The sequence below is a fragment of the Dipodomys spectabilis genome, unplaced genomic scaffold (genome assembly GCF_019054845.1).
Source record: "Dipodomys spectabilis isolate Male_0828 unplaced genomic scaffold, ASM1905484v1 ptg000081l, whole genome shotgun sequence".
Classification (NCBI taxonomy): Eukaryota; Metazoa; Chordata; class Mammalia; order Rodentia; family Heteromyidae; genus Dipodomys; species Dipodomys spectabilis.
The window spans coordinates 19,562,894-19,587,801 of NW_024870758.1; the positions used below are offsets into that span (position 1 = coordinate 19,562,894).

At 33.6% G+C, this 24,908-nt stretch overlaps 1 protein-coding gene across 1 annotated transcript in view; it reads left to right on the forward strand.

Moving 5' to 3' along the window:
- Galnt13 (polypeptide N-acetylgalactosaminyltransferase 13) overlaps window positions 1–24,908 on the forward strand; it is a 499,964-nt gene that overhangs the window by 305,549 nt on the left and 169,507 nt on the right. Inside the window, exon 8 of the mRNA XM_042683515.1 lies at window positions 17,204–17,384. Coding sequence (XP_042539449.1) covers window positions 17,204–17,384 — 181 coding nt within the window. The remainder of the gene's footprint in view (window positions 1–17,203; window positions 17,385–24,908) is intronic.

Genomic DNA, 24,908 nt, shown 5'->3' on the forward strand with positions numbered 1-24,908 from the left:
TTTACTGAGAAACACAGCTATGTTTATTGCAGTATTGTTTACTATAGCTAAGATATGGAACAACACAGATGTTCCTTAGTAGATGAATGGATCAAGAAAATGTGGTATATATACACAATGGAATTCTGTGCTTCCATCAGAAAGAATAACATTGCCCCATTTGTTAGGAAGTGGAAAGACTTGGAAAAAATTCTATTAAGTGACGGAAGCCAGGCCCAAAGAAACACAGGTCCCATAGTTTTCCTTATTTGCAATAACTAATATATGTCTGAGACAAGCAGAAAAGGTCAGATAAGTTGATGTTAGGGGAAATAAACCCCAAGATAAATACTCAAATGTTTTTGCTTTCATGTAATTGTTTCTAACATATTTATAAGATGCTTTTTTGTTACATTGTATGTCCCTCCCCACAGTATAACCCCTGCTTTCACTGTATTTGATGTTGGTATAATTTGTGGAGGGGAAGGGAAAAAAACAAATAGTTTAAATAAGGATACAGGTGGACCCATTGCAACAATGAGATGTACAAATCGCTATGTCAAAAAAACCAAACTTTACAACTTGGGGGTGGGGCGGGGAAGGGGGAGGAAGGGAAGGGATGGAAAGGGGAAACAAAAGAAGAGGCAACAATACTTGATAAGAAATATACTCATTATCTTGCCTATGTAATTGTAACCCCTCTGTATGATATTTTCACAATAATAATTTTTGTAAAAAGACCTCTAATAACAACAGGTGCGGGAGGAGGGGGTGTGGACAGAAGGGAACCTTACTGCCTTGTTGGTGGGAGTGTAAACTTGTTCAACCAATTTGGAAAGCAGTATGGAGGTTCCTCAAAAGACTCCACATATTGCTCCCCTATGAAGACTCCACATATTGCTCCCCTATGACTCAGCAATCCCAGTTTTGGGCATTTACCCAAATGATCACAAACAAGACCACACTAAAGCTACCAGCACAACTATGTTTACTGCAGCATTATTTACCATAGCTAATATATGGAACCAATCCAGATACCCCTCAGTAGATGAATTGATCAAGAAAATGTGGTATATATACATAATGGAATTCTATGCCTCCATCAGAAAGAATTACATTTCCCCATTTGTTAGGAATGGAAAGACTTGAAAAAAATTATATTAAGTGAAGTAAGCCAGGCCCAAGGAAACATAGGTCCCATGGTTTCTCTTATTTGCAATAACTAGAATATGTCTGAGACAAGCAGAAACAGTCAGATCAGTTGATATTAGGCGAACAATCAGATAAGTTGATATTAGGCGAAATGAATCCCAAGATAAGTACTCAAATGTTTTTTTTTCTTTCTTGTGATTGTTTCTAACATATTTACAAGTTTATTTCTTTGTTGCTTTGCATGTCCCTCTCCCATGATATAACCACTGCTTCACTGTATTTGATGTTGGTATAATTTGTGGAGGGGAAAGCAAAAAACAAATTATTTAAATAGGGATACAGCTGGACCCCTTTCAACAATGTGATGTACAAAAAACGATGTCGAAAAACGAACTTTACAATTTTGTCCGGGGGCGGGCGGGGGGGGGGGGGGGGGGAGGGAGTGGGAGGAGAAAAGGGGCAGGGGTTGAGTGGGGGAAATGAGAAGAGATGGGAAGGGGAAACAAAGGAGGAGGCAACAATGCTTGGTAAGAAATGTTCTCATTACCTTTTCCATGTAATTGTAACCCCTCTGTACGGTATTTACACAATTAAAAAAATGATCAGAGCAATAGGGGTCATTTTCCAAATGAGAGCTCAGTGTTATTCACTAGAAATCCTGAAAGAGTTGAGACCAGGAAAGTCAAGAAAATTATGGAATTATCAAACCCTGAAAGATGGAGGTGAACTAAGTACATAAAAGAATAAAAGGATTGAAAATAATACAAAATAATGTAATGTCTAAAATACAGTTTTATAGTTTCCATTAACATATAAAAAGTAGCTATGAATGATATTTTACAGGATCCATTCAGAACTATATATATTGGAAAGAAACTGTTGATTATCAGCCTATTTGAGGAAATTTTTGTTCTTTCTACTTGTATTAAACTATGGAATGGAAATAAAATAACATGAAATAAATAAACTAATAATTTTTAACTAAAATAAAGTATTTTGAAAATGTTATTTAAAAATATAGGCATATTTCAGTTATATTTATAGATGTTCCTATTCTAAACAACTAGAAAAATTTGTCTTTTTACTAAATTTCAATATATTAAAATTGTTAATCTTATTAAAGTCAAATATCTTAAAATTACGTTATCTGGAATTATAACTGTTTTTTCTTTTCTGATCCTTCAGTGCTCATAATCAGAGACTCCCAAGAGGCACCTATTTTACTCTCAAAAGTCCTTATGACCTTTCTGATCTAAATGTAAGGAACCTAAGTTGAACTGTTTGCCAGTAAAACAAGCCTTTGAAGAATGTTAATATGCAGAGAGTTATTACATAAAAATAACTGGACACATTCTCTTGTCACCAGATTTTGCCAAAGTCCCTCATAAAATGTGCTTAATCAAACGAAATAGAGTTGAGAATTAAAGCGATTATCCTGCATATTTACATTTAAAGTGTCCCTGAAATAATCTCATAATTAAATTATTTTTTGTATCTGAATATATACTATTGTGAATTACCTTCAAATTATTTTACAAATTCACAAATTCTAGTTTTCTTATATGAAATGAAAAACTTTTAAGTAAACACCTTGAAAAGAAAAGCTTTGAAATAAAAAAAAATCATTTATATTTGTTGGATTTATTTAATGATAAAAACTGGATTTTAAATTCAAATGAAATTTGCAAGTAATTTCAATTCAGAGAATTTTCATATTATTTTTAAAATATTTGCATAGGTTGGGCATGCAAATGTGCAGAAGACCTAGTACAATGACTCGTACAATGAAGCTGATACAAAGGGGAGAAAAACAACAAACGGGTAAACAGGAAATGTAGTCTGCTATTTTTAGATAAATATATGTGTCTAGAAGAAAATGAAATCAGATAATTGTGAGTGACAAAGAGGTAGAGAAAGGTAGACAGTGAGAGGTAAAGAATTGCATTGCCTATAATGGTCAGGAAAGGCCTCCAGTAAGACATTTGAGCTGAGACCAAATGATACGAAGAATCCAACTATGCAAGAATTTAGAATCAGCACACAATAACTGCAAGAGGCTCTAGGAGCAATGGAACAGACTGAATTCTCCTATCCCAAATCTACTAACAATTTGTGTGCATGTGAAAGGGGGAGGGTTGATAAACACTTTATTCTTTCAGGGTCAGATATTAATAGACTGATTTATTTATTCATTTATTAATGTTACGTCTATTTAACAAGCTCTGTACTTAGCACAAAAAATAAGCTGTGTTTTCTTAAGTCCGCTTTGCTTAAAATCTTTGCAAAAAATTTGTAAAATTATTTTTCCATGGTGTATTACAGATTCCATTATATTTAATATTGAGCTTATGTAGACATTTCATTCTATTTAAATTTCTTTCCTATTAATTGGTTTTTGATCTTGAATCCCTGATGTAATATTCATATTAAACTTCACATCATCAGTGAAGTAACATCCATGAAGCCATCTACTCTCATTTTACCCATTGACCAATGCTATTTATGTACCTATACCTGCAATAGATTCTGTGGGTCATAATATGTAAAAGACATGAGTCTTGATTTCAATTATTTTGGAGTATGTAAGATGAATTGCCCACAATAGGAAAATATATTCTAGAAACTCTTAATGGTGCAGATAAGTAGTTCACTAGCTATATAAAAGGATAGCTTGCTGTTTTCTGAGACCAGGAAGAATGTGAAAGCTTAGCAAGACTCAAAATCTTTACTCTGTTCTAATTTATACTACTGTAGTCTTTCTTAAGTTTGGGGCCATCTTAAGTTTGCATTCGAATATTTGATTACCCACTTTTGTTTTTCCTATGTGAATAAAATATTCCTAACCCATTCCATATGCTTGTTAAATATCATCATTAAGGAAACATCCATTAACCCCTCAAGTATTTGAACTAATCTTTTCTTTTGGGCCTGAAAGATTGCTAAGATAACATTCCCAAACTCATTTCTGTGGAAGTATGTTCAGTTAAGAAATCTACTGCACCTCACTTGCCAAAATTAATGTATTCTACACTGAATCCATGCACATTTTATTAAAGATCCAAATTTAAATCTCTATGGTAACTACTGCAATAAATGTGCAATGTCTTAAGCTATGATTATCCTGTCATACTTGCTAATGTCTATCTTAAGTACATGACTACCAATGCTTTCAGTGTTGTTCTAGTCAAACAGAAATGTGGTTAAAAAAGGAAACTAATTATAAAATTTATTTAAATAAGGCTCAAAGATTTCAGCATAACACATTGTAGATACTAGAAATGACTCTGAGGTGTGAGATAATGTTATGAGGAAACTTTGATTTAACTGAATGCTAATCACCAATGAAAGACTAAGTATCATTGAGAAACTAATTGTATTTTAACAATTACTTAATTACACTAAAAAATTAACAACTTAATACTACATCTAAAATATGAAAACATGATAGATTAACAGTTATCAAAAAGTTTTATTAGTTATCAAATAAGACAATATTTTATTCTGCAGACATGTAAAAATTTAAATAAAAACTTGGATGTAGATTGATTAGCCCTTCTTTACTGCTGCTATAAAATGCCTAGATAGTACAATATATGTAGTATGCTCTATAATGTTTTCACTACAATTTCCTAATTAATAACCCACCAGTATGCATTTTTATCCTAAATTTCCTGTAATTTAATTGATCAACTAATTCTATGTTTATATCTTCATGTTCAATATTTTAATAGGTCAACCAACCTTATAGTCTTTATTTTCAATTGGCCAACCAAAGTTATTTGGATGTGTGCACTCATAACTTTTGGGACTCTGAAACTTAGAATCAGTAATAAATTATTTAAGGGTAAATTGTATTATAATAAGCCTGAAGTGACATATTTGGGAAGTAATTAGACCTACTGAAAGGTGAATTCTCTGATCATTTATCTCACTTTGCAGGAAAAGCCTTAGGCACTTTTAGCTTTCTTTTCACATTTGGGGAGCAAGATAGAAACACTAGACTTGTTAAGGTCATGGAAGTTTACAGATTACCCAAGAAAGTTGGAAATTGGTTTGCAAGTTTATGGCAAAGTTTATGGAAGGTGACAGATTTAAGAGTTAGCTTTGCAGTATTTATAATTAAATGAACACATTGCCCAGAAAGAAAATAGGGTGAGCAGAAAAGCAAGGTATGTCCTTAAGTAGCAGCTACATTTAGGCAGAAGAGAGAAAGTGCATGCTAAGTCAAAGCTGTCAGAAAAGAACAAATATAATGTCACAAAAACTTAGAAAATTATGGTGATTGTCAACAGTGTCAAATGCTGCAGACAAGTAAGAAAGTAAGAAGAATGAAGCTCATAAAAAGCTTCATGAACTGTTTCAGATGATGGATTCAAGATACTTGAATGTGAGATGTTAAGGTAATTGGATTTTGAAGATATGTAGGGAGAGTAAACATTTTAAAGAAAGTTACCAGTATCCAGGAAAGAAAATCCATAATACCCTTGATCAAAATATGATCAAAATAATTATGTTCTGTTTCCTATCCTTTTATCTTGAGTGATAAAATAAAATATAAACTGATGGAAAATGTTACATGTATGAGGTAGTTTGAAGAAGAAAGAGTAAGCAACGATGAAATAAATAACTATGGAGCTTGAAGAATATATAGATGTAATAAAGTCCATTTATGCAAAACCTTTTAGTTGACAAAACAGTTAGTTGAAAATTCATTATTTCTCTATGTCCTTATCAACTCACTGTGGGTAAGTTGCTACTCTAAATTCATTTTGTAAACATTTTGGCCTCATCAATACTATTTGGATGGAAATTGACAGTACTGAATATGAAATCTACTTTTCCTGTCTCAAAGTCTAGTATTCTGAGTGCAAGAGGTGGGATTGAAATTTGGAGAAAAGTGACAGCATTCCTTCCTTAGATAGCCAAAGGAAACAAAGGCTATTTGAGACATTTCAAGGTGGAATAAGTAGAAAGTCAAGTCAGCTATTCTTAAGCTAAAAAAAAAAAAAGTAGACATAGTAAGATTATCTACAGAGTATATAGAATTGATATTGGGGCTTGATAAGAGGTGCGCGGATTAATCACAGTTTTAACATATGCTTGAACAAGTGTTGATGTTCTCTATGGATAAACTTTTAAATGTCAGAAGAATAACATCTCGCAAGTCTAGTGAAGCACGAGAAAATTGTCTATACTGTGTTTTAAGTATCGGAAAAGTTGACGAAAACAATGTGTTCTCATTGTTTCTAACAAAAGCTTATGATATATACTCTATTTTAAGATTTCTCTTTTTCTTTCTTCCTTCACATGTTCATTTATTCCTTCCTTCTTTTTTCTCTTCTTTCCTTCCTAGTTCTGGGTGCTGAACCCAAGCACTCTTTTTTTAAAATTTTTTTAATTTAATTTAATTTTTTTTGTGAACATACTGTACAAAGGGGTTACAATTACATGGGCAGGATAATGCGTACATTTCTTATCAAGGATTGCAGCCTTTGTTTACCCTTCACATCCCTTCCCAGCCTCCCCCCACCCAATCTACCCCCCCCCCCCCCCCCCCCCCCCCCGCACCAATGTTGTAAAGCTTGGTTTTCGACATGACAACTTGTACTTCTCATTGTTGCAACAGGTCCACCTGTATCCTTAAACGACTTGTTTTTCCCCATCTCCTCCACAAGTTATACTGACATCAAATATAGTGAAAGCAGGGGTTATACTGTGGGGGAGGGACATACAAAGCAACAAAGAGATAATCTTATAAATGCGTTAGAAACAAATGCATGAAAGAAAAAAACATTAAAATACATATCTAAGGGTTCATTTTCCTAACATCACATTATCTGACCTTTTTGGCTTCACTCAAGAACTCTAACAACAACAGATGCTGGAGGGGATGTGGACAGAAGGGAACCTTACTTCATTGTTGATGGGAATGTAAACTTGTTCAACCACTTTGGAAAGCAGTATGGAGGTTCCTCAAAAGACTTCACATAGAGCTCCCCTATGACCCAGCAATCCTACTTTTGGGCATTTACCCAAATGTTTACAAACAAGACCATACTAAAGGTACCAGCACAACTATGTTTATTGCAGCATTATTTACCATAGCTAAGATATGAAACCAACCCAGATGCCCCTCAGTAGATGAATGGATCAAGAAAATGTGGTATATATACACAATGGAATTCTATGCCTCCATCAGAAAGAATGACATTGCCCCATTTGTTAGGAAATGGAAAAACTTGGAAAAAATTATATTAAGTGAAGTAAGCCAGGCCCAAAAAACATAGGTCCCAAGCACTCATTTATGTGTGATAAGTGCTCCACCCCAGAGCTATACTCCTAGAATTCATTATTCAACCATCATTTTCCTAATGGGTGTAATATAATCCACATATACTACTAGTAACATTTTTAAAATATCAAATACCATTAAAAGTAGAACATTACCTTTTTTGTGTTATTTTTAATGATCACTTGGTATCCTATCAATATATATTTTTTGTTTTATATTTGTTTCATTAAACATTTTACAGAAGTCTGTGTGCCTGTAAGATAATTTTTGGAAGGGACTTACAGTTCCCATTGGCAACAATAGAATTTTATATATTACCCCCTCCCTAGGGAAAGCATTTATTTGAAGCAAAACCTGTAATTTTCTATAAAATTGCCACAGGTCCTTGACAAAATATCTCCAGCTGGTTTAAAAGCCAGAGAAGAGAATCTGTCCACAAAGAGTAAGTCTGGGGTGAATACTTTACTTTCTTCCTCATAGGCATGGGAGATTGTCTTCAACTGCCAAATGCAAACAGATTACTAGACTTTGATGCGTCCAATTCTAACACTCACAATTCCACTGGCCTGTAAACTGCTTGAAGACAAAGAGCCATGTTTTATCATTCTTTCTCTGTGCCCCAAAGCCCAGTAGGGTGCTTGACACAAAGTCAATGGCCAGTGTACATTTGCTGAAAAGATTCCTGCCAAGTCCTGAGAGAATATATTTGAAAGGAGAGGGCGTTTCCTGTCCTCAAATCTATTGGATACTTTATCAAGAAAGCATTTGACCACTTTGCAAGTTATATACGATATTTCATTTAGACTAAATTGAGAGGCCTATGATCTGCAGAGATAGCCTGTATATTTACAGACAGACAAACTGAGGAATTGAAGGGTAACTTTCTGAGGCACCAGATTTTCTTCCCTATCGAAGTTCTTTGTATGTATTTCTGGCATCTGTAAAAGAGCAGAAGATGTCAGATGCTGCAGCTGGGTACCCAGGTGCTACACTGATATTCAAAAGGGACTGTTCTGGCATGAATTCTAGGGCAGCATCATGCAGCTGTCATGAGATTCTCTGTGGCTAGGAGCAGCAGATGTTATTGATATCTGACAGTCAGTCATATCAGATATGGGAGAACATTGATGTAAAATTCAGAATATGAATAATATTACAGTTAATCAATCACAGACACTTCCATTTTAAATCACATCTTCCTGGAGTTTGTTCACATTTGAGATTTATTCATGGAGCTAATTAGAGAGAAAGAGAGACACAAGGGCTGATATTTCTGCACTTCTCTTAATGATATACTTTTAAATAAATTGAAATGATTTCCAGAAGATCCAGGATTTATTGTGCTTTCAGATTGTTGATTACTGAAAGGTGAAAAAGTATTATGATATCGCATATATATCATTTGTTGTTTTCCTTTTATTCACAGATTATCTGCTCTGAATAATCTGTACTAATAAAATATATTTTTTATAAATACAAAAGGCTAGGCACTATTTTTTAAGCAGAACTGCCTTTTATGTCTTAGGATTTTTCAATATCCAGGAGACTACTTATGTTCTTCAGTTCTAGCCTGCTAGGGCCACACATTTCCTTTAAGCAGAAGATGGAAGATTTGTCATAACATAATCAAGACCACGTGTTGCCCTGTTCATTTAAAGGAGAATTGGGATTGTTCAAAATATCAGCAGTCAGAATAAGATGTAGAAAAATGGCATGGATTAATTATTCTGATCTCAGGAAACAAAGTAGTCAAAATTCTAAAGGTCAGAAAACATTAGGGAAAGAAAATAAAGAAAAGACAAACATGATAGAAGCATGCACATGATAAAATATTGGAATGTAAGTATTGAGGTTATCTTCACAGTGTATTTGAACTACTGGGAATGGGTGCTTGTATTTGAAAGAAGTGAAAGATGAGATAAAAGTCTCCATTGGTGACCACGACTCCTTCATTATATGCTTCAGACACACTGGTTCATACACAGGCAATTGCCTGTGTATGAACCAGTGTGTCTGAAGTTCTTTACAACAATTGAGTTCTCTGTAAGAGTTATACTTTTTATTATTTTTCTCTCCAACCCTTCATTTTTCCTACTACCCAATAATTATGGCAATGGCAAAGCCAAAAAAGAACCAGTTGAGAGGCTTTCCTTAGAGAAACTATTTCTAGGTCACATTTTAAGTCTTTTTAAGAAAATAAGTAGATACATTTTTATTTTAATTTGACAGTCCCAAGTATTGAACTCAGGGGCTCATGCTTGGTTGGCTAGCTTATTTGACTGGTACTGTACTACTTGAGCCATGCCTGTAGTCTGGCTTTTGGCTGATTATTATTTAGAGATGGAGTCTCACAGATGTTTCATCTGCTCAGACTGATTTACAAATGAATTTCCTTAGATTTTGGCCTTTTGAGTGACTAGGATTATAGAGGTGAGCCATCAGCACCTGTCAGTAAGTATTTTAAAATGCATCATTTTTAATTTGAGGCCTTTAGAAAGTCTTTTCTAGGTTGAGATGGAAAGTAATGATTAGGGGAAATATTTGTTAACTGAATATTTAGAAGACAGTTAATAGATTTGGTGGCTTGCAATGGATTCAACTCTCAATGTGTTCATTTGATGAAAATTTGATTTCAGATTACCCTAATATGTTGCTATGACTGGACAAATTCTCCTGGAGAACAGAATTGCTATTGTGGTTTTCTTTTTATGGTTTTCCCCTCAAATTCACTACACACTCAGGCTGTACTTTAACTTGCAATTCTCTTGCCTGAGCATCTGGAATTGTAGGGATGCATTGTCTTGCTCAGTGACTTTTTTCTTTTTACAATATTTGTGACACATCAAATACAGGAACTGCCACATTTAGGAAGAAAAAAAATGTATTTTCTTGTAAGTTTTACAGCATCATTCCTTCCACTCTTTTTCTTCAGAAAATGGAACTTTTACCATCTTCTAATACAGCAGAAGTAAAGTGTGTTACCAATGAAGGGAAAATGAAGGGTTTTTACCATGTCTGGATAAGGTCTTCCTTATGTCCAGGATTCAATCTGAAGCATAGAATATTTTTTTGAAAAACATCAGCTATCATCAGTTTTACTCCTTCCACATGGGAGCTTTCTAAGAAATTCCAAGATTAAGTAAATTGGTAAGAATTCAAGGATTTGTGTATAATTAAAAGCCAGAATTCAGCTTTCCAATTATGTCTTTTTATTACAAGTAATCTTTTTCCAAGAGTACTGAAATGGGCTGAGATTTAACTCTGTAGTTGCCTAATGAAAGGATGGAAGGAAGGAAGGAAGGAAATGCAGACTTGCTTTACAAGTTATACCAGTTTCCTCAGTTACACAGTAAACTGTAGAACAATATTCAATCTCTTAAATGAAGTATTTCTGAATCAGAATAAGTATGAATAATAAAATTTTATTTGAGCAATGAAGGAAAAGTACCAATTTTGAATCCTTACACCTACCTTTTTTTGCACAATGGCTTCATGTCTGTGTGCCATTTTATCAGTTATCATTACATCTTCAGAAACTTAGTATGGGCTGTTTTAGACTTTGTTATAATCATAAGAATGAAAGCTTTTACTCCCTGTCTAGTTAAATGTAAGAAACACACACGTATAAACACACTTACATATGTATGTATATGTATATTTGTATGTGCATGAGTATTTAGACACAAGGTGGATAGTGAAGGAGCTTGCAGCATTTACTTAATATCAGTGTCTTTTCAGTTTTCTTTCCATCAGTATGTGTGTCCACTTCTACAGTGGACACAGTTTGCATACATCATATAATTTTTCAGACTTGTCTATGTTAACATTAATAGATAAATTAATCAGTCAACACATATTGTTACTCCACAAGTTAAACAATTTTTAGACTTCATACACACTGATAGAATAGTATTTTTTCTTACTACATTCAAAGTATAACTCAATTGTGTAAAGTGAAACATAGTAATTGATGGAAAATGACTTGAACTGAAAACACTCACTTTTCCCCCTGAAAAGTATCAAAGTAAACAGCTGCATGAGTTTGGCACAATAGTTTTAAAATGAGAAAACAATAATAACACTAGAATTGAGATTGCAAAGTCAGAGCTTATGAAGTTTATGAACCTTAATTAAAATGTCATTGGTACGGGTGCCAAAAAATCATGAAAAAGATAATGTATGCTAGTTAATAGTCTCCTCACAGGGGGAAAAAATGAAGTAGGTAATCAAATGAGCAATGGGCATTTTGCATTTTGATTAACAACTCTGCCTCATCAAAAGATTCACAAAAATATCTGGGAACAAAGACAAGAAACCTGCTAGCTTCAATTCTCTATGGATCAAAGAGCAGTTTGTAGCTTATACATGGTCAAATTTACTTGAGATTGATGAAATCTATACATAAATCTGTTGGAAGCCTAGACAATGACAATCAGATGTACTTGAGGATATAAAAGTAATTTGTGTATCACCTGTTCATGTGGATAGACATGCATGATTCAGTTCATACTATTGTATGTATGTATTGTATGTATTGTATTGTATGTAAATTATCTTACACTGTAAGATAATTTCAGAGAACAAAATGTAGTGATCTAGTTGAAGACAAATTGGCTTTCCTGTTAAGCTCATTACTGATACTACAAGATCTTGGAGTTGTTACTGTTCTTTTGAATGGGAAAGTTGAACTTTAGAGGCCTCGGTTTTCTTAAGTATACACAGAGAGTAAGTAGAATGTTATCCTATAATAACTTAGCAACCAATGGAATGTTTTTATTTCTTGTTTCATACTGCAAAATGGTGTTTGGTTTTTTTTTGGTTTTAAGGTTTTATTTAAGTGGAAAAGTTTACTAGGATTTATACCCAGAACACAAAAATTGCTAAGCAAATAGATATTCTACCTTGCTAAGCAAATAGATACTCTACCAGCTAAACTTTGCCACCATCCCTATTTGGTTTATTTAGATTACATTTAGGGTCTTATATTTTTGCCTGTGCTGGTCTCCCACTATGATCATCTCCATCTTCTCCTACTTCATAGCTGAGCTTACAGTGTGTACACCACCCCTATCTTTATAGTTCAAGTTTTTAATTACTATTATTAGATATTTTCTTTTTTCCTCTTCTACCTCCCATTAACATGCTTACTGAAGGTATACTGAAGGAAATTATCAAGTTAGTCACTAGAAACATCACTTTGACTTCCTGCAGTGTGTTACATTTAATCATATAATTTTCCAGGAACTGTTTTCAATTTTGTCACATTTCCCAGGAAACTAAGTACATTGCAACTATCTATTCAACTAATGATCGATGAAATATTTTATATTAGCCTATTAGTATTATGACTAGACATCAGCCCTTAGTAATGTGTGGTTATGCATTCTTAGCTTGATCATTTAATTTTGCCTTTAAAAAAAAAGGTAGCATGCATGTTTGAATGAGCACAGATACCTGGAAGGAAGCCACTTAAGCCAAGTGAAGTTAAAATGAATCATTGGGCTTATCGATTCTTTTGGAACAATAAAATCTAATCCCACCACCACAATTTTCTAGATTTAGAAGTTGTCCAAATTTTATTAAGGATATGTCTTTCCCTTCTCGTGAGGCTTTCTTCAGAATTGTGTGAGCACATTCTACCCCAATCTAGTGGTAGCACTAGGGTAGCTTGATTACTTGTTGATCAATTAGAATTCACCTGGGAGAAAAATGCTAATCTTCTTTCCTTTACTTACCTCCACTATCCAGCTTGTGAAGAAGAAAGTCCTGCACAGAGTGGAATCCACAGGAGGAAAGGAAAAGCCTTCTTTCAATAGTACTGCATTCCCTATAATAACAAAAGGACGTGTGTTATTTCTTCTGAATTTATAGCACTACTTGGAAAGGCCTGGTCACAGTACAAATGTCTAAGTACTTTATTAAATCATGTTTTTAAGAAAAAAGAAAAAGGGCTGAGCACTGGTGGCTCACACCTGTAATCCTAGCTACTGAGGAGGCTGAGATCTGAGGATCAAAATTCAAAAACAGCCAAAGCAGGAAAGTCCATGAGATTCTCATCTCCAATAAACACACCAGAAAACCAGAAGTGGTGCTGTGGCTCAAGTGGTAGAGCACTAGCCTTGAGATGAAGAGCTCAGAAGAAAAAGACAAAGGGTAATGCGGGGTCACATGAATAGTTATTTTGGATAACACATTAAAAGTTAAGATCAAATTACTCAATAATCTTATTTTCTATGAACCTTCAATTTCTTTCTGTGAGTGTGTGTGTGTGTATCTGAATGAGACAAAGAGGAGAAAAATAGACCTCTAAAAGTGTTAGAAATTGAAAAAGTATTCATTTGATATTAAAAAAAAAACTTTAAAGCTGGCCACAGGTGGCTCCTGCCTTCAATCCAAGATAACCAAGGAGACTGAGATCTGGGAATTGCAGTGCAAAGTCAGCTCCAGCAGGAATGTTTGCAAGACAATTGCCTCCAATTAATCACCCAACAGCCAAAAGTAGGGCTATATTTCCAGTGGTAGAGCATCATCTGGGAGCAAAAAAGCTCAAGGCCAGCACCAAGTGCTGGGGGCTGGCATGTGTGCATGCACAGGATATATATGACTTAAAATCTTGTCAACATATATTTTTAAATCTTGCCATTCTTCCAGGGTTTTTTCCCCCTATATTAACCTTGAGAGTTAATCTTACACTGCCCATTTGTCCAGTCGTGCAATGTATGGTGGTATCTACTATGTATACAGTATTGGGCTTGGCTCGAAGGATGTATAAAAATAACCAGACATCTCTCCAGTAATGTGGGAGCCAGCATTTACATCTTAATTAAAAAAAAACAAGGTACATTGGCATACAAATAACCAGATTACAGATTGTGATAAGCAATGAAGAAACTAAACAGGGTGCTGTTAGAGAAAATCACTGGGTGGGGTTACTTTAAATAAGAAAATTAGAGGTGCCCTTTCAGTGGAGGTTATGATTCAGCTGAGAGAACGAGAAAGAGGCAACCAAGGTAAAGCAATGACATGACTGTAATGCAGACTCGAAGTAAGCAGGTGCTGAGGCTCTTGTGTGTGACAAAGCATGTAATATGTTAATCCAAGAAGCAATAATTGGCAGCGAATTAATATTGCCATGTCTATTGACAGAGGTTTGAAAATATTTAGTAGGGTTTTAGAGGACATGAAAAAGGATTTTGTTTATATATACAATTCACTGAGAAACCATTGAAGGATTTAAGCATGTAAATAAAATGATTTAAATTTTTTAAAATTTAAATTGAAAAATTTTTAAATATTATTCAGATTTCTCAACACAAAATAAATCGTGGGAGATAAACAGGGAAGGCAGTGTTACAAGAGACTCTTGTAACTGACACAAGAAGTGTTGATTAGGTCAGGGATGATGGCATTGGAAACAGAGATGGAACTGTAGAGTGAATTGTGTTTCCCAAATTTATATGCTGAATTGCTAACACTCCATTTGGACTGTATCTGGAGACTGAGCCTGTTAAGAATTTCAAAGAAAATGGGGTCACAGAGATAGAACTCTAATCCAAGAGGACTGGAATTCCTATGAGATAGCAACACTAGAACTCTTTCACTGTTTGTATCATGTAAGGATATTCTAGGTAGACTACACGATTTCACTTAAGCTATTTTATCACAGCACTCTGACTATATGAACACTCAGAAAATTATTTCCTAGGTAACACTACTAGGATTTGTTAAAGGATTACATATCAGTGATAATGAAAGATAACAATCCATGAGACCTAGCTTGGTTTTGTGTGTGTGTGTGTGTGTGTGTGTGTGTGTGTGTGTGTGTGTGTGTGTGTGTGTGTATGTATGATTGATCATCTGAGAGAATGTTGAGCATAATTTACTAACAATTAAAAAATTCCTAGCTGGGCGCCAGTGGCTCATGCCTATAATCCTAGCTACTCAGGAGGCTGAGATCTGAGGATCGTGGTTCAAAGCCAGCCCGGGCAGGAAAAGTCCGTGAGACTCTTACTCCAATAAACCATCAGAAAAACGGAAGTGGCGCTGTGGCTCAAACGGTAGAGCGCTCGCCTTGAGCTGAAGAGCGCAAGGACAGCACCCAGGCCCAGAGTTCAAGTTCCACGACCAACAAAAAAATAATAAAATAAAATAAAATAAAATTCTTGAACAGTAAACAAGACCAGCTTAACAGAGAAAAGATAATGACACTACTCCTCCATGGTCAAACTGGCAAAGGCAAGTGGATGTTTCAAACAAACGTGTCACTATAGCTATCTGGGAGCAGAGAAGAGGTTTAGTCTGGGATGCTAAGGTGGAGGTAGTCAGCATTCAGATCCCATTTACAGTTACAGGAACAAGTAAGAAGGCACAGTGGTGGAGATAAACATTTAAATAGAAATTTAGCAAAAAAAATTGGGGGAAATAAAAATTCTTAAAAATAAAATAGGATGAGGAAAAGTGGAACATCCAAGAAAAGAGTGCAGTGTGTAATTTATGCAGGAAAACTTTATACAGAAAAGCAGCCGCATTTCTCAGAGGGTAGAAAAGTGGATAATGGTAATAGAAGAGAAATAACTGCCTGTATTATTAGTAAGATGTGTTGTATTTAATAATGAAGTAAAATCAGGTGTTGGGTGTGGCTATGGACTAAATGATGTCTAATTGAGAATTCTTTTTAAAAAATTTCATTTGTATTTGCAGGTTTTCAGGAATGGGTGATTTTTTTTGGAAACTATTATATGTAGAAAAATAATAGACTGGACTGACTGATGTTTCAGGGAAAAAGCAAGATGATGACTTAGATTTTGGCCTTAAGGAATTAGATAGGATGGGGTCCATACTAATATATAAAATATTGATTTGTCTTTAGTGAGAAAATATTGGTTTTCTCCATTTTAATGAAGGGAGAATGTAGAAAGTAATATATAATTGTATGATGTCATATAGATTTCATGCCAGAAAATAATGAAGAACTTGCCAGTCTGTGAATCACTTATTATTAAAAGCTGTTCTGTCTTTTGAGCAGTGATGGTAAATTCTATTCATTTTTTTAATATTTTGGTATTTAATATGTCTTTTCTACTTCACTTTTCTATTATAATGCTTAAATAATTACAAAATGAGAAAGCAGATTGTACTTGAGATGCATATGTTACTGTTGATGGGATGGGTGTAACCTACTATTATATTTCAACTCATGGTACAAATTGATATTAATGGCCAATAGCAGCACACTTCAAACCTACATGTTACTTGAAGGGAATTAACTGGAAAATATTTTTTCTCTGAAAAAAATTTGACTAACACATAAAAATATGAAAATTAAACATATTTATGGGAGGCGTTTTTAGAAAAAGCGATTCTATTAAATAAGAATAATGATCGAGTTTTAAATTAAGTTTTTCAAGTACCTATAACAATAGCTTTTATTACAAATATTGTAGTAAATATACAAAAATTCTGTTTGTAGAGAGGTGGGGGCCAGGTAAATCTATCTAGATAGATAGATAGATAGATAGATAGATAGATAGATAGATAGATAGATATGGATATATATCAGTCATTTTCAGGTTTCATGAGGATATTCTCATGGGATACCAAAATCTGTGGATGCTTACATCCCTTATATAAAATAAAATAGTATTTTTTGACCAAATATATACATGCTCGTTCTAAATTTTCATATAGCTAATGTTTTCTTGAAGCATGTGTCCAAAGTTTCAGCTGTTACTATTGCCTTACTTTTAATGACAGTTGAATAATGGTTATTCTTCTACCCAGATTTGGCAATGTGGAGGCTCTTTGGAGATTGTGACTTGCTCCCATGTTGGACATGTTTTTCGAAAGGCAACTCCATATACTTTTCCTGGAGGCACTGGTCATGTGATTAACAAGAATAACAGGAGATTGGCAGAAGTTTGGATGGATGAATTTAAAGATTTCTTCTATATCATATCTCCAGGTAAGTAATTCTTATATTTTTCTTCCTTTATTAGGGAAAATTTTTGAACATGGTGACTGTGTGTTTTCTTATTCTACCATACTACTCAATTAACAGCATATTAATTAGGTCCATGTGTTTACAAAAAGATTGTTTGGGAAAGTTGATCTAAAATGAAGATTCTATCTTAAATGCCTAACTATTCTCTATCTTAAATGCCTAAATATTGCCTACCTCTACCCTCATTTCTGTTTTCCATTAATATATAGACATTCTTAGGTATAATACTTAAGACTTATCAAGTCAATTGTAGAAAAAAAACATGTGTCTGTTTAAATATGATGGTTTGTTCTGGTCTAGTTTCTTAAATATCTGAGTAGGGAATGTTAAATAAGTTGACATGCAAACAAAATACAAAATTATGTAATATTAAAATTTGTAATTTTGAAGAATAATGCATAGTAAATTATTTTAATACATTTAAGTGAAGACTTCCTACTGTAGTTACATGGAGAATATATCTAAAAATAAAAGTAAATATAAGCAATCATTAGGTGATAGGGTTGAATAATTTCATTCTTTCCCTTCTGCCTTTCTGTGTTTTCAGACTTTTCTCAGTATTCCCACAGTAGTTACTTTAAAATTTTTATCTACAAAAAAACAGAATTATTAATGATATTATTCTTTATGATTTTTCTAGGATTTCTCCTGCAGCCACATTATTCATTTTCTTATAAAAGCCAAACACATTGAAATATTTTTTAAAAAAAAGAAAGGAAAAGTATGAATGAGGAAGAAAGATCATGTGTTCAAGTGTAGCTCACTGTCATGCAGTGAGACTGTATCTCTAACACAACAAAAAACAAAAACACAGTATGACATCCAAAACTAATAAGGATAGATGAGTCTGAATTACAAATTTACACAAACTGTGTTGCCATGATAATCTGAAATACTACATTAATGATAGTTCACACATAGCTTTCATGATGAACAGTGTCATTATTATGAAACACATAAGAACAATAAAAGCCCAGGCCTACATCTTATTTTTGTAATACAATCTATTAAATGGCTTAGTAAAACCAGTATGGATTCTAACATGATTTCTGAAAATGCACATAAAAGCAATTAAATTCTTTTATAGACAAGTATGAAGAAAAGAAAAGGCAATAAACACCTTCAATTAAAACCAAGAATTCTACACAAGGAAGAAAAATGAGGACATTATATGTGTAAATCTGTGATTGAAAGGACTTTTCCACTCATTTTCAAGGCTCTTCTCAAAAGCTATTACAAGAAACAAAACTTCACAAATAGATGTGCTTCTCTGCACAGTAAAAAATCCAGTACAGATGTTCAGAGTTCAACAGAAACATATAAAATTGCAGCAAGGCAGTGACATTTATGTAACCTTTTCATTTCCTTTTGGTGATATTTTTTAATTCAAATCATCACTTACTGAAATATATAAACTCAAATAAGAACTGAGAGGTAATGGAGAGAAGAAAGTCTTCTGTGCAATCATGTTCAACTTACTTTCAGGAAGAAGAGTGGGCTATTAAGAATAACTGAAACCATGAAGACATATAAAATGTCATTTACTGTGACTATTTGTGAAAATGTGACCTTATGTTAGGGACAAAGAGAGATTTCTTCTCAGGTCCCTGAAGTTACCTTAGAATAAGCTGACAAAGAACATATAGGAGAAAAACATACATGCATACTGATTAACATGCAAAAGCAAAATTTGCAGCATGTGGGATAAACCTAAGAATGAGATTACTCTCTAAGCCAACCTGTGTTTCTGTACAGTATAGAAGGAATATAGAACAGAAACTTTCAGTAGGACAGGAAATGATTGTTAGGGAATTGAAGGAAATCTGAGACTGTGCAATGGCCTAGGACAAACTATATTGGATCTGCAGAACAGGAATATGCAATAGATTTGCCTGACTATGGGATTAAGATACAAGGTTAAAATTATGTAACAAAGGTGTGTGTGTAACAGTAAGTGTGGTGTTGACATATATAATTCAGTCTTCCTGCATTATTAGCTTAATTCATTAAGGTTCAGGTAAGAGACCTGAGGTATTTGTTTTACCTTTGACAGATCCAAATTATGAGTGGTACAGATGAATTGGTAGAAAGTTTGTCCCTGAGAAGTGACCAAAAGGGCCAGGATGGAAGACAAAGTTAAAAAGACTTTGATTCCAGCCTTCTTTTTAAGGCCTTTTGATTTATTTTGCATCAAATTAGGGGAGTAGTTTTTAAATGTCCTATTGGCATAAACTATTATTCCCTTATTCCAAATTACATACTTTATAATTTTTACTGAATAAAAAAGAAAAAAAGGCAGAATTAGTTCTTCTGTTATATTGAAATGACTACATTTAGAGTCTAATGGTAAAATTGTTTTGGAACTAATGACTTTTTGTTGCTTAGCAAGATACATTATTTGTATTCTGGGATTATAATTTCTGAATATAATTTCTGAATAACCCTTGGAAGATTATTGATTATTTAATAGATTTATTTAAATCTAAGAAGATATTTTGGAAAAACTCAGACCTTTGGAGAATATGCTGAATACATTACTGAATATACTGGAATCAGTTTGCTAAGCCAGGGAGCAAAGGAGGAAAACAAATACACAAATTATCAATCACTTCTCAGTAGAAAAAGAAGAAGAAAAGTAGGCCAGAAACAAGAGCTAGGTACCCAAAAGCCATTCTAGCCCTAGGCAAGTTTCAAGTCACTTAAAAACACATTAAGTTGGCTTTATTCCTAAAGTCAGAAATCTGTCATTTTATGATAAAAATTTAACCATTATTTATGTGGCATGAAATAAACATGAATATTTATGAAAAATTCAGGTCTATATTGAATTCTCTAGTAAGATATGGTTAGGGAAATCGTCATTCTTTTTAGATGCACTTCTGTATATATGGTAATCTATCCAGCATATTTTGTTAGGAGATTTATACTTTTTTTCTTTTTTTGTCGGTCGTGGAACCTGAACTCTGGGCCTGTGCTGATGTCTAGCTATCTTGGGGAATCTTCCAAGGGATACTTTTGTATCTAATTCATCCTTTTGTTAAAGATCCACTGTAAAGAGAGGTGAAGATCTCTGTAGGCCTAGAATATCACTCTTCTGAGTTTGCCATCAGGAACAAAGTTCAATTGGCTTACCTGTGTGCTTAAGTTTTTATTATTTTTAATTGTAAGTATTCACAGTAATATAATCTTACCCTCTGGGGCTAATTACAAAAGTTTAAAAGCATAATTAAGGCAGATAATAAAATTGTCTAATGAAGCAGCATAATACAGAAGTTCACAAACATAAAATAAGGTTACTTCTACATGTATTGATTTTAATATTTCTTATAACCTCCAATTTATAGAAAGTTTAAAATGGGATTAATGAATAGCTACATGTGTGAATTACTGTTATGTGACATTATTTTATATTCTGTATGTGTCATAATTGTCTTGGCCTACAGCCATTTCTCATTTGACAGCATTGAAAGAATTGACAATGACTGATTATGTCTCCTCAATAGATATATAAATGGAGAAGAGAAGGACTTTCAAAGAGAGTTAGATAATATATTCTAATATCTATTTGGATGTCTTTCTAAAGATGCTAGTACTGTAGAATCATGGAATTTTAAGGCTCAGTAGGCCCTTAAAGCCTAAGGCAATTTTTACTAGTAATTGGTCTGTTTCAGACTTAGCCACTCTGATTGTCCCAGAAAATCCTTTGAAATGAATTGATATAAGCAGAAATCAGTCTTCACAGTACACCCCATTATCACCAGCAACAGATTTGCCTGCTGCTCACAAGTAAAATGCTTGAGTTAAGATGCAGTACAGCCATAATACCATACATTTGAAATCCAGCTATTCTATAAATATTGATTCTTCTCCTTTAGAGAAATGAATTTCTAACTGTATATCAATAGACATGATGATTAGAAGCAGCTGTCTTGCATAACCCCAGTGTTCTCTTTTTTTCCCTTAATGGACAGCTTATGCTTTTGTTTTGAGTGGAAAAAGAATTGAAACTAAAATCTAGAAACAAAAGTATTTATGTGTAACTGGGAAAATCACTTATCATTCTTGGCGTAATTGTAATAGTCTGATCTAGATTACAGGGAAAAAATATCCACATATTTGAGAAGAATCCTTGCACATTTTGGAAGGTTAGCACTTTCTAATTTCCTTCTTTTTTCCCTCCTTCCCTCCTTCCCTCCCTCCCTCCCTCCCTCCCTCCGTTCCTTCCTTCCTTCCTTCCTTCCTTCCTTCCTTCCTTCCTTCCTTCCTTCCTTCTTTCCTTCCTTCCTTCCTTCCTTCCTTTAACTCTGGGCCTGGGTGCTGTCCCTGAGCTCTTAAGTTAATGGAGAGAGAACTCTACCACCTGAGCCATGACACCACTTCTGTTTTTCTAGTGGTTAATTGGAGATAAGAATCTCATGGACTTTCCTGTCCAAGCTGGCTTTGAACCAAGATCCTCAGATCTCAGCCTCCTGAGTAGCTAAGATAACAGGTGTGAGCTACCAGCACCCAGCCTCTAATTCCTTAATTTTATTATTTTAAAGAGTGCCTTTAAAATTTCAGCTCTTCAAAGGTAACCCTTCATAGCATCATTATTACATTTTAAAGCCTCTACTTACTTTTTTTTTGTTTTGTTTTGTTTTTTTCTACTTACTTTTAATTCTAGCAATTTATATAAATTTACTTCTACATATATATATATATATATATATATATATATATATATATATTTCTACAAAATACGAGTGTTTTCCAATCAGCTCTCTTGGAGCCTGTTTTCTTCAGTAAGAAATGAAAATACTGATTCAGGCTGATTTGTTAAACACATGTTCACTGTTTCCAGCAAAATTTGGGTAGGTGAATTCTTTTCAATAATCTAAGATTATTGATATCACTGAATGATATCACAGGATATCACTGAGTTCAGATGATGATAAAAAATCTAAATCATGCTAATTTATATTATAATAACAATTCATTTGCTTTTGTGAGATCTTGTAATGTTAAATATTGAAAGAAGAGATGGCAATTATATTTAATACTGGTGACATGGATAGCTACATTTCCTTGACTTTCAGTAAAAAAATGAATTCCTTAATCATTTAAGGTATTAGTTGAATTTAAATAAACAATGTTTTATTCATATTTTCTGCAATTTATTTTTGTAACAATACATCTCCAGATATTTTCTAGTCTTCTGTTGAATTCATTCAGTTATGATCACCCATACTGACACACCAAATACCTTTCTAACATCCTGATTACATCCTACTTTAGTCTTTACTTCTCCATTCTTAGAGCACTGCTGAAGACCTTCCTGAGACTCAGTCCCATGTTTCTCTTTTTCTCTCAGACAAATCACAGTCACAGATAAGAACATTACCTGAACATCCCTTAAGACATTATTTTTTCATCTTTGTAGGCTTTTCTCCCACACTTTCAACTCTGGAGTTGAAAGAGAGAACAACATGCAGGTCTTCAGGCTAAATATGTTGACTCTTGCTTTTAGATTTTTGCACATATTTAAACAGTATCCTAAGAGCAATGAAGATTGCTACGTCTGTTTGAAATGCCATGTAAAATTCCATCATCATCTACTCATCATTTCTGCATCAAGTTTGATGCCTTCAGAAAAGCCAATGATTTCTTACATAGTGAACATGGTATAACTTATGCATATTTTAAAATATACCTTCTTTCCACTACATTATATGAGAAGAGGGACTATGACTAGTTTCTTTTTTTATTTGTTTAGTCTTTTTGTAGAGTTTATTGAGGTCTAATCTATCTTATGCTTCTATTTCATGCACATTTCTGAGTGATAAATAATATATATATAAGGCCAAACTACCATTTCTGTACATATTTCAAATCTTTTCCCCATGCATTTTCTGCCTCAATGGTACTGACACATATATCAGAAACTATATGTATATAACATATATGTGAGTATTCTAACTTGATATATCTGGCAGTGTTTCACTTATACTTCAAATAGAATCATATCATTTCATTTAGAAACAAAACAGTATTATATAGATGTAGCAAACTTAATCATACCAATTTTGTCAGGCAATTACAGATTCCCATTTTCCATTACTACAAGAAATTATAGAAACATTCTTTTAACAACATCTTAAGTGCCTCAAAAACATTCCTGAAATGACATGTGCTTTACTTTGATGAAATTTCTAGCTTAACTTTGTTTTGTTTTTTGTTTTTTTTTTTTCTGTTAAATTGGTTGATCTGTCAGAATAGTAAGTGTAAACATCATAACAGATTCACATTACTCTACTTATAAAAAGTGTTTATAGTCTTTTATTTGTAGAACAAAAATAAGTTGGAAAGCTATAATAGTTACAACATTAAATATACCTATTAATGTGATTATATCATTAACCAGAAGATAATTTTTCAAATCACCTTGAGTCATATTCGTGGTCCATAAAACTATTCAGCATATATTATAAATAATACTCAAGGAATATTATAGAACTACTCGATTTGAACACTCAGGTTGAGTATTCCAAACTCAGAGTATTTGATTAGCAATTTAACAATTACTTTAGACAATTATCCCCTCAAAATAATTTTAGTATTATCAAATCTGGGCAATTTCCAAGTAGTATTTAAGTATTTCCAAGTATTACTTAAGATATAGTATAAATTGATTACAGACTAACCACTGCCTTCTAAGCTTCATATAACAAAATTATCCATAACTCTATTTTTTCTTATTCAAACAACACAGTTGTGCACACAACTAATGCAATAGTATATATTTCCCAGGTAATAAATTCTGCACCAATTTATTTAGATGATACATGGCTAATTTTCAGTTCCTAAACTTGTTGAGCTGCTCAAAAATAAAATTGGTACAAATGATTTGAGTACCTGTTTAAGATACATGAATTTTTTGGTCAATTTGGCTGAGTCATTCTTTTCTGATGGAAGCATAAAATTCCATAGTGTATATATAACCATATTTTCTTTATCCATTCATCCACTGAGGGGCATCTGGGTTGATTCCATATCTTGTCTATAATAAACAATGCTGCAATGAATATGGCCATGCTGGTGGCTTTAGTGTAACCTGGTTTGCTGTCAATTGGATAGATGCCCAGGGAGGAGTAAGATTGCTGGTTTATAGGGAAGCTCCATGCTTAGTCTTTTGAAGAACCTCCATACAGTTTTCCAGAATGGCTGAAGAAGTTTACATTCCTGGGAACCCAGAACAGTAACTAAGAACCCCCCTCCCATAAAAAAAATAATAAAGTACTATAAAGTGCAGGTGCTTAAAAGCGAACATCAATTTCTTAGGAGTGTCCTTAACTAAACTGCAAAGCAAAGTACAGCATTTATAATTCTGATAGCATATCTTGCAGAGAAAACACAAGTGGGCATGGTCAGAACATCAGATATACCCCCAAACAAAAACTGCAGCAGACCAGCAGCTGGTTCAGCATCTCAAGGCTCCATCTTCTCTGG